This window comes from Coniophora puteana (genome assembly GCF_000271625.1).
Source record: "Coniophora puteana RWD-64-598 SS2 unplaced genomic scaffold CONPUscaffold_14, whole genome shotgun sequence".
Lineage (NCBI taxonomy): Eukaryota > Fungi > Basidiomycota > Agaricomycetes > Boletales > Coniophoraceae > Coniophora > Coniophora puteana.
The window spans coordinates 1,168,326-1,178,588 of record NW_006913066.1 but is presented as its reverse complement, the minus strand read 5'-3'; the positions used below and the strand labels follow the sequence as shown (position 1 = coordinate 1,178,588).

The following is a 10,263-nucleotide window of genomic DNA, read 5'->3' as shown; positions in this document are numbered from 1 at the left end:
CAGGCTCGGCCCTTGCTCAGCTCGCATCAGTCAAGCTCAAGTCCTCAAGGGCAAAGGCTTCGTGAAAACTCTTGACAAAATCTGAAACAACGAGTCCCCTCGGAGGAAGCCGGTTGAGTATCAGTTTTCCCACACAGCGCGCCGAGTGCTGTATGTTTTACCAGCGCTCGGGCTGTGGTATAAATAACGTCTTCTTGATGCCCGGCCTCAACTCTCTTTCCTTCTCTTGACGTTGTCTTTCCGTAGAATGAAGCTGCTACCGTTCTTTGAACTCGCCGCAGGGGTCATTTTGGTCACCGCGTCTTCACATTCGTTCAGAGGATCCCCCGCACAAAGTTTTCGAAGACATTACTTCTCTTCCTCCTGGATGGACAAAGCATACTGAACCGCCTTCGGATCAGATACTCGAGTTGCAGCTTGTACTATCACATCCGGGATACAGCGAGCTCGAGAACCACCTACTCCAGATCAGCGACCCTAGCAATTCGCGCTATGGCATGCACCTGTCAAAGGAGGAGGTGCATGCGCTTATGGCACCGACTCAGGACACGCACGAGGTCGTAAACGAGTGGCTCGCGTCTCATGGTCTTGACGAAAGCTCGCTGGTGCGTTCTTCGATCAAGGATTGGGTGTCTTTTCTAGTCCCCGTCTCGTTAGCTGAGGAGATGTTTGATACGGTGAGCGATCTGCACCATACTGTCAAGGGATGTACTGTAGCTTACAATGCGGTAGCATTTTCACGTCTACAAGCACGACCAGTCCGCAGAGGCTGTCATTCGAACGACGAGCTATAGCCTCCCTGAGGTGCTTCACGCACACATCGACCTCGTCCATCCTATGATAATGTACACCTCCCCAAAGCCCTTCAGGTCGGCGCTCCACTTCGCAGGCGGCGAGCGCAGGGACGTGGACGTCATGGCGACTACCACTGGTACCGTTACCAGTCCCTCGGGCAACACGGTCAACGCATCATGCAAGTCCACCATCACACCGGACTGCCTTCGTCAGCTGTACAACGTCGGCAATTACACGTCGTCTGCGTCGAACGGGAATAGTATCGCTGTTACTGCGTATATACAGGAGTACGCCAACTTTGCGGATTATCAACAGTTCCTACGTGCGCAGGCTCCCGATGCAGCGGGTTCGAACTTTTCTGTGATATCTATCGCTGGTGCGCTTCACAGACTCTATTTGAGGACACGAGTATTCTAGGGCTAAAGTTGCAGATAGGTGGTCAAAATAACCAGACGCTCAATCAGTCAGGCGAAGAAGCGGCGCTGGACATCGACTACGCATTCAGCTTGGCACACCCCATCCCAAGTACCTTCTACACCGTTGGAGGTACACCCACAGGGATAAACTGGACGTTGCCTATCTTAGAGGTGAGCACATCGCCTCCGATATGATACATTCAGCCTAACAATCTCGCAGTTCATCGATTACGTATTGAACCAGACCGATATACCCCAGGTTATTTCCACCAGCTACGGTCAGCCCGAGGACACAGGTAAACTGTTTCTGCATTTTTGCTATCAAAGATGCCTTAACCATCGAACAGTGCCATTCAGCTACGCAAATAAGGTTTGTCAGGGCTTTGCTGCTCTAGGTGCGCTGCCTCTAAACGAACGGAGTTCGTCTCTGATGCTTAGTGGACTTGACAGGTGCTCGTGGTGTTTCTGTTCTCTTCGCCTCTGGCGACTACGGTGTGGGACTTTGCGAGGCAAACGCGACTAACCCACAATTCCAACCGCAATGGCCAGCTACCTGCCCTTAGTGAGTCCACTCTTTCTTTGTTCTTTCACGCCGGATTATTGTTCCTAACAGCGACCGCAGCGTAACCAGCGTCGGCGCAACTCAGGATATCCCGGAAGTTGCATGGCAGTACTCGGGAGGCGGGTTCAGCAGCTACGTATGAGATGGATTATTGTTCCAGATCCCCACCTTACATCACAACGCAGTATCCTCGGCCACCTTACCAAGACGAGGCTGCGCAAGCGTTTCTGTCACAAGTCGGAAGCGCCTACGAAGGCCAGTATAACTCGTACGTGCATTTGTCTTCCACCAGGCGTTCGATCATTAATCGTCCTTCAGGAGCGGTCGCGTATGTGTCTACGCTTCTCCACAGTCGTGGCACCTGACTTCGCCACCTCGTTTTACAGGGACACCCAGACATCTCAGCCCAAGGCGTCAACTACCTCATAATCAAGGGTGGCAATGTCACGTCCGCCTCCGGCACGTCCGCCTCGAGTCCCGTCGTAGCTGCGCTTGTCGCAATGCTCAACGACGCTCGCATCAAGGCGGGTATGTCTACCCTTGGCTTTCTTAACCCATTGTTGTACTCGCAAGGTGCCTCCGCTCTGAACGATATCACTAAGGGAAGTAACCCGGGATGTGGTACACCGGGCTTCAACGTAAGTACATTGAGAGTTGACTTTGTGGTATGTGTTCGCTGACATCTGGGCGTCGTCGAATGAAGGCTACGAAGGGATGGGACCCGGGTGAGCTGCCGATTCATCCCTCGAGAGTGTGGGTGTTCTGATATACGTTTTAGTCACTGGCCTTGGAACACCAGATTTTTCAAGACTCAAGGACCTTGTGCTATCCTCCAACATTTCATTGTCGGATTAAACCATAATCGCATCGAATGTTCTCCCTTTGGACATCGATGAATTAAGGGTTAGATTACATAAAGTTACTGACAAACGCGTGCCCTCTTTGATCGAGTTTTATTAATCCTCATACCATTTATTGAAGGTCATAGCAACCTCTAATGATAGAAACGTCGACCTCGCAGCATCAGAATCACTCATCTTCGACCCTATGTCTCTCATTTCGGGCTCCTGAGACCGAGCGCGAAGCTGATCGTTGCAACGGCTCGCATTAGCCTGCTGTGACCGCGAGTACCTGAGTAAGATGATGGTCACCATGCATCCACCCGTCCATCCAGTCTAGAGGCCCGGCCCGGGAGGTTAGACGTGATTTAACCGTTAAACTCAGAGCCCCTGATTTCTTGATTTCTGAGTCGCCCTTCGTGATCTATTGATGCTGATATTTATCAGTACTCCATGATGAGCAGCTCATCAGATATTGAACGTCGTGGTCTACTCTGGCGAGTGCATATCAGTTCTCAAAAACCCGCTGGTGCTACAACGCCGCTCACAAGTGGGTTCACATCAAATTGGTCCGACTTTTCTCCTTGTTGAGATGATATCTTCATGTCAAACGCTGCGGCGTCTGATGGCAAGGGCTGTTGATATGCTGTGATGTCCAATTGCTCAGTTTGCAGTATGTCCCCGCTCTGCTGCGATATTCATAAGTCGTCACAGGTCGTCACCCAGATGCACTTACTTCCCACTACTACCCTGCTTTCTTTCTCAACCCATCTCTCAGGATGAGGACCACACGTTCTTTCATCGCACTCCTCTCCTTAGTCTTAGCCGCCACTGCGGCACCGCGCCCCGGCCCGAAGCCATTCAAAGGTTGCGACCACAAGGTTTTCGAGTCGATCGAGTCTCCTCCAGCGGGATGGGCAAAGCATACCGCCGCGCCCCACCATGAGCTGATTCAGCTTCAAATCGCGCTTTCACAGCCCCGTTTTGGAGAGCTCGAGGACCACCTCCTCCAGATCAGCGACCCCAGCCACGCCCGCTATGGCATGCACCTTTCCAAGGAGGAGGTTCATGAACTTATGGCTCCGCACCCCGACTCTCATGACCTTCTCGTCGAATGGCTTGTATCGCATGGCCTTGATGAAAGTGCGATCCTCCGATCGTCTGCCAATGATATGGTGACTGTCAGTGTGCCTGTCAATGTCGCCGAGGCCATGTTCGACACCGTACGTCCACCTACGTGATGCGCTTCCATCAGTTTCGCTAACGCTTCCCTGCATTTTTTGCACACTTAGGAGCTTCATGTATACAAACACGCCGAGACTGGCGAAGGCGTCATTCGTACGACAAGCTATAGTCTTCCCGAGATCCTGCATGACCATATCGAGCTCGTCCACCCTCTGACGATGTACACCTCCATGAAGCCGCTCAGGTCCAAGGTTCATTATGCCGACGGTGCTATCCAAGATATCGTTATGACCCTTGCTTCTAACAACTTCGGACCGCGCTCCGAGTCCGCTTCCAGCGCCATCGATCCCTCGTGCAACTACCAGATCACCCCGTCCTGCCTCCGCCAGATGTACAACATTGGGAACTACACGCCCTCGGCGACGAACGGGAATGCAATCGGAGTTACTGCGTTCATCAACAACTTCGCCAACTTCGATGACTTCCACAAGTTCTTGGAGCTGCAGGTGCCCGCTGCCGCTGGAGGTGGCGCGAACTTCTCCGTCGTTTCTATCAGCGGTTTGTGTCCAGTTGACTTTGCCATCACACCTCGCTCTTATCGCTCAACAATGCATTGCCAGGTGGTATGAACAACCAGACAAACGGCACTGCAGGCTCGGAGGCAGATCTTGACGTCGAGTACGCCTATGGACTCACTTATCCGACTCCCGGGACTTTCTACCCCATCGCTGGGGCACCCACCGCGAACTGGGTGACGCCGTTCTTAGATGTATGTCGAATTTCTTGCGACTACTCATCAAATTAGAGCTGATACTGTTCTCGTTACAGTTCGTCGACTACGCTCTCAATCAGACCGATGTGCCCCAGGTGATCTCAACAAGCTATGGGCAGGACGAAAACACCAGTACGTCACATTCGTTGCTTCCTTTGTCCAGTGTTAACCCACATCTTGCATCAAGTCCCTCAGAGCTACGCGAACCGCTTCTGTAAGGGCGTCGCCGCCTTGGGTACGTTCGAGTATTGTCGGCTCATTAATTTTTGATGCTGACGCGCACTCGACAGGCGCTCGCGGTGTCTCGATGATTTCCGGCTCTGGAGACTTTGGTGTCGCCGGCTTGGGCGCTGAGTTTGGGAACGACACCCAGCCCGGCCCGTTCCTGATGCTCTTCCCTGCCTCTTGCCCCTAGTGCGTTTCATTTCGTTGTAGTTCATGACTAGTTGTCTCACCGCTGTGCACACGTAGCATGACTGCCGTCGGCGCGACACAAGGTATCGAGGAGGTTGCTGCCAACTTCACCCAGTTTGGCGGGTACACCGGTGGCGGCTTCAGTAACTATGTAAGCGCAAGGTTGCCTTTCTGCGGAAAGGGTCGATTGACGGCCTTCGGGTTGTGCCGTAGTTCCCTCGCCCATCTTACCAGGACGCGGCCGTCCAGCCTTACCTTGAGTACCTCGGCGATCAGTATGAAGGCCTTTACAACAAGTATGTTTTCTTCCCCTTTAGACTCTTCCCATATCGATCACACATTCTGACGTGCGTTCCTAGGAGCGGCCGCGGCTTCCCCGACGTTGCCGCACAAGGCGTCAACTACCTCATCGTGAACAACACCATCGTGTCTAACATCTCCGGCACGTCCGCCGCCACCCCGACCTTTGCCTCGATCGTGTCGATGCTCAACGACGCTCGCATCGAGGCAAACATGTCCACGCTCGGCTTCCTAAACCCGTTCTTGTACTCCCAGGGTCTTTCCGCCCTCCAGGATATCACAAAGGGGAACAACCCCGGAAGAGGCACGCCTGGGTTCAACGTGAGTAGTCATTATTTTTGCCTATGTGTTTGATAAGAGTGATTTGGCTCATCGATGTGGATGATATGTAGGCGACCAAGGGATGGGATCCTCGTGAGTTCATTCCTGCTGACAACCTCCATTGACCTTGTGCTAATGGATGTTTCTAGTTACCGGCCTGGGCACTCCCGACTTCGGGAAGCTCAAGGATCTAGTCCTCGCGTCCAACTCTACTTTGTGAATGACTAATTGTCTGTGGTGTTAGCCGTTTTTATTGGACTTTATCTCGGATCTATATAATCATGGACATGTTGTTTACTGATAATGGTAAAATGGACTTTGAGTGCTTGTTTCGCGGATGGACATGGTCTCGCAAGGATGACTATCGTGCGTTGTGTCCTACACCGCTAACTACGAGACATCCCTTCTCCCGTATTTCGCTATCATGCCATAGAAAATGTATTTGATGGCCAGCTTGATATTATGACACGGTAGAGGGCTTGGGGAGAATACATAACCATTATTCGCAGACTATCAATGGTAAGCTTAAGTTACGGTATAGACAAGAGTAACACGGTAGATATACACTGATTCAAATAGGTGGGACACCCTAAAGCAAATCATGACACATGGCGAGCGGGAAGGAACATACAATGAGCAAATACGAATCAAGAGAAAGAAAGAACGGAGATGAGATGATAACCAGAACAAGATATGGAGCGCATCCAGCTCAAAGCTTTGCATCCCGCTTGACCCGCGGTGCCTCGTCGCGCTCGTCACCGGCATCAACAGCCTCCTTGCCCTTGTCGACGCCTTCGCGGGCGTTCTTGAGTCCGCGCCTGAGCCCCTCGCGCCCACGCTCCATCCCACTCCGCCTGCCTTCCTCGTACCCCTCGACGTCATCCAGCCGGCGCAGGCCATCGCGCATCGCGTTCTTGCCGCGCTCAATCGACTCCTTTGCCTTCGGGTTCTTGCGCGCTGCGTCGACGCTATCATCGACCGCGGTTGCAGCCGCAGATGAGGCCTCAACGGTCTCAACCTGCACCTGCCCGATATATGCGTCACGCTGACTGTCCTCCTCATCGTCCTCATCCTCATCCCCGTCCTCATCCCCACTCATATGCTCCCTCATCCGCTCCTTCCAGTCCCCCCTCCGCACACTCGCAAGACGCTCCTGAATCTCCGCCTTCACAAACGGATAGCGCGCCCGCGCGATCGCGAGCTTCTCCTCGTCCTCGACGAGCTCGTCGTACCGCTCCGCCACCATCTCCTTCGTCTGGTCGAGGAACCGCCCGAGCTTCTTGAACCCCGTCAGCTGCGCGAGCTCCTCCTGGTTCGCCGCGTGCTTCGCTGCGCGCGCGGCTTCTTTCTCGGCTTCTTTTGCCGCTTTCTCGTCGAGCAGGGCTTGTGCGGCGGGGTCGAGTGGTGCAGCCGCGACCTCGGGAGAGGGAGACTGGTTGTGTTCGGCGAAGGAAGGAGCGGCGGCGGCAGCAACCTTGTTGGGTGCCTCAGGGCTGACAGGCGGAGCAGACACTGGTCTCTCGAACAAATGCGGGGCATCGTCGATTTCGTCGTGCTTCTCCTTGGCGTTGGGCGCATTAGGAGGCTGAGGCGGCGCAGGCCAGCGCCACTGCCTGCGCGGGCGCTCCTGACCTTCGTCCCCGCTCTCTCCGCCCTCGTGCTCACGCTGCTCGCGCCTCTCACGCCTCCTGCGGCCCCAGCGCGACTCCTGGCCGTCCTCGCGCTTCGGCAGGCGCGGCACCTTCCACTCGTGGCCCTCAGTGGGCTCATACTCGGACTCAGCGTCCGAGCCAGAATCCTCGCTGGAGTCCGGCTGCCACTTCCGGCGCGACTCCTCGCCCCACTTGCGGATGCGCTCCAGCCGCGGGTTCAGGGGTTTCGCAGAATTGGGAGCATCGTCGGTGCCCCCAGCCTTCACATCAAGTGCGGGCACACCAACAGCGACCTCCACCAGGCCGCTGCCGACGTCGACGCCGTCCGCTTTTGCTGTCTTCTTCGCACCCGAGTTCGACTTGCGGTACGTCGACTCGGGCCGCGCGGGCCGGCCCTCGCGCTCCGCGATCCTGTTCTCGATCTCGCGCTCGACCCGCCCTACGAAGCGCTCGATGGTCGTCGGGGTCTTGCCCTGTTCGGGATCCTCCATGCCCACGCCCGTCGGCGCTGTGGGGCCCTGCGAGCCACCCGGCACATCGTCGGAAGGCGTCGAAGAGGGGGAAGCGTCGGCGCTGCTGCTCGATGACTCTGCGTCCTTCTTGATGCCACGGTGAGTGTTGTGATTGTCTGTGGAATCCATGGGGTCCTGATTCCACTCGCCATCCCTGCCGGGACCACGGTAATTCTTCCCAAACCCATCGCCGCGGAAGTTCTTGCCTCTCGCAGCGGGACCCGACTCGGGGGGCGTCGGCGGGGTAGGAGGGGTGGGGATCTTGGGCGGGACGAAGCCCCGGCGGGTCGCAGCATCGACGACGTCTGCAGCGGACGCGGGATCCGCGAGTGCGGTAGGCGCAGGGACAGCCAACTGAGTTGCATCAATCATGGGCTTCGCTTTGGGCGCTGGCGAATCCTCGTCGTCGCTCAGCAGGTCATCCCACTGAGCGCCGATTCTAGCCCACTCAAGCACGCGGGGCGCGTTGAATGCGAACGGCGGGCGGAGCAAGCGGCCAGCGGCGTCGTCGGGGCTGATGCCCTCCGTGCGGCAGGCTTCGTTGAGTGCGCTTCCGGGCATGATGATGGCGCGTGCGATCTGTTGGCGGGGTGTGGGTGCGTTGGGAGGTTGGGCTTCGAACGAGGGAGGGCGGCCGTATCCGAGGGAGGCGGCGGCGACGAGAATATTACTGCGTCCAGGTTCATGATTAGGGGTGTACTCGGCATGGAGAGGGAGTTTGGAAGAGACAGACGTACGCGGTGAGACCGAAGACGGGCTTGATCCCGCCTGCTTCGCGTCCAGTGAGGAAACGGTGAACACGTGTAGTACCTGTCTCGCCGAAGGCGTGGTCGGACCAGGTGTGGTATGGTTCGCTTCTGGGAGCAGGGAACGGCGGTGTCGAGTCGAGGAAAGACCTGAGCGGGTGGGAGAAGAGAGTCGCAACTTCGAACCCGTTGAGTTGTGGCTGATGGAAAACGGGTCAGTACGCCGATGCGGCTCAAGGCACAGAGGGTCGCTGCCATCAACGAAGCCTCACCTGGAGGGTCTTGTCGAGGATCAAAACGACGACGCTAAAGAAAGCAAGTGCAGAGAGGGGGATAATATATGAATATGCAGATGTGGGTGTCCAAAGGAACGATAGCAACGACGTACGGAGTGACAATCACCTGGTTCCTGGCGAGGAAAGGTTCCATCACGCATAGCAATGGTACCTTTACTCTATCCTGTGGCAGTCCGATCTATCATTTCGCGCAACGCAGAATGATCAGACGGGTGCCCCTGATGTTAGTCGTCGCGTTGATGCCAAATTTAGCAGGGCTATGTACCTCCTCGTATGCTTCACGTCTCTGGATACGCGCCCGTGTTTCAGCAAGGCGAATGGAAGTGGGGAGGAGCATGGTAAGAGACTTACAGCGGTATCCTCGATGGATCTATCCTCGGGCTCAACCTTGCCTCCAGGTAACGCGGTGTCGCCAGCATACGTCCTCAGCTCAGCAGCGCGCCTAAAGGAAGCAAGCGCAAAATCTGAGTCAATGTGTATGCCCACGTATCTAAAGCACGCACCTGCTGAGGAGAACATAGAGGTCTCCTTCTCTTCCAACAAACAGCGCGATGAGAACGGCAGCACTGCGACTGCGAGGGAACTCGGCGCGGGTGCGTGCAGCACGATAGTCGAGGAAGTTCTCGATGCATCTGCAAAAGCAAACATCTGAGGATCAGAAGCAGTGAGGAAGAGGCGCATATACGCACATCCTAGACTCCTCCTTGAGCAGTGGAAGCTGCTTCTTGAGATACCTGCGCTTGGGGCGGGGAATCCTCCAGAAGCGCATGGGGGCCGACTCGCCGGAACTGGTCTCGTCGTCGGAAGACATTCTGGTCTATGAGCACGACGCAACTTTCTGGCAGAAGAATATGAGAGAGAAGGAACAAGAACGAAGTTCTCGGAGACGCGGACGAGGAGCTGTGCGAAGTTGCGAGTGGAGATTTGAGGTCGACGAGGGGTATCGCGCCGTCAATGCCGGGCACCGGTTACTCGGGTGCAATAGCACGGTTCAGGGCGGCTGGTGCTCGCGCGCCTCTCCCTGATGCCATCTTTTGATCCTGTCTTTGGACCGCCCCATGGGTCCACAAGGGCGCGAATGAACTTAGTCTAGCCAAGATTGCAACATATATCTGCCTTAAAACACTAAATACGAAACGTTTTCGCTGATGAAACGCGAAGCTCGAGTGCTGGAGTGTTGATTTGAAACCTCCCGGCGCCTAGTTGCAATGGTAAGGCACACTCAGGACATCGATGAAACGAGTCTCTCAGATTGCTTTCGGTAGCTTTATCGTGTTAACATTTTGTTTCCCGCAAAGACCCTGCAACTTCAAGGTATAGCATTGAAGACACAAGCTAAACGTCAACACCTACATGAAACTTCCATGCGTTGGGGGGATGGAAAGAATCATTCGGGCCACGTTCAAAATAAAGAGCGAAGAGAAATGCATTCGGTGAATCCTACACAATCTAC

At 55.2% G+C, this 10,263-nt stretch overlaps 3 protein-coding genes across 3 annotated transcripts; 2 read left to right on the top strand and 1 right to left on the bottom strand.

Annotated features, from left to right (window-relative positions):
• Positions 1-359: 359 nt before the first annotated feature.
• Positions 360-2,735, top strand: CONPUDRAFT_131111 (uncharacterized protein). The gene is made up of 12 exons (XM_007775545.1): positions 360-677; positions 733-1,171; positions 1,231-1,382; positions 1,432-1,507; positions 1,559-1,606; positions 1,662-1,773; positions 1,834-1,909; positions 1,959-2,041; positions 2,092-2,101; positions 2,160-2,411; positions 2,477-2,498; positions 2,552-2,735. The coding sequence occupies exons 1-12, from the start codon at positions 498-500 to the stop codon at positions 2,626-2,628; spliced, it is 1,527 nt and encodes a 508-aa protein (XP_007773735.1). The 5' UTR covers positions 360-497; the 3' UTR covers positions 2,629-2,735.
• Positions 2,736-3,391: 656 nt separating this feature from the next.
• CONPUDRAFT_158494 (subtilisin-like protein) lies at positions 3,392-5,824 on the top strand (the record flags this gene model as incomplete). Its single annotated transcript, XM_007775497.1, has 11 exons — positions 3,392-3,835; positions 3,905-4,355; positions 4,418-4,566; positions 4,626-4,701; positions 4,757-4,804; positions 4,860-4,983; positions 5,041-5,134; positions 5,197-5,279; positions 5,343-5,604; positions 5,676-5,697; positions 5,754-5,824. 11 exons carry the CDS (start codon positions 3,392-3,394, stop codon positions 5,822-5,824), a joined length of 1,824 nt encoding a protein of 607 aa, XP_007773687.1.
• Positions 5,825-8,000: 2,176 nt separating this feature from the next.
• Positions 8,001-9,925, bottom strand: CONPUDRAFT_111438 (uncharacterized protein; the record flags this gene model as incomplete). Its single annotated transcript, XM_007775546.1, has 8 exons — positions 9,500-9,925; positions 9,314-9,442; positions 9,162-9,252; positions 9,076-9,096; positions 8,903-8,988; positions 8,787-8,820; positions 8,506-8,714; positions 8,001-8,438 (listed from the first exon to the last, which is right to left on the bottom strand). Coding segments are annotated over exons 1-8 (1,128 nt in total), but the record flags the coding sequence as incomplete, so codon positions are not given.
• Positions 9,926-10,263: the final 338 nt, after the last annotated feature.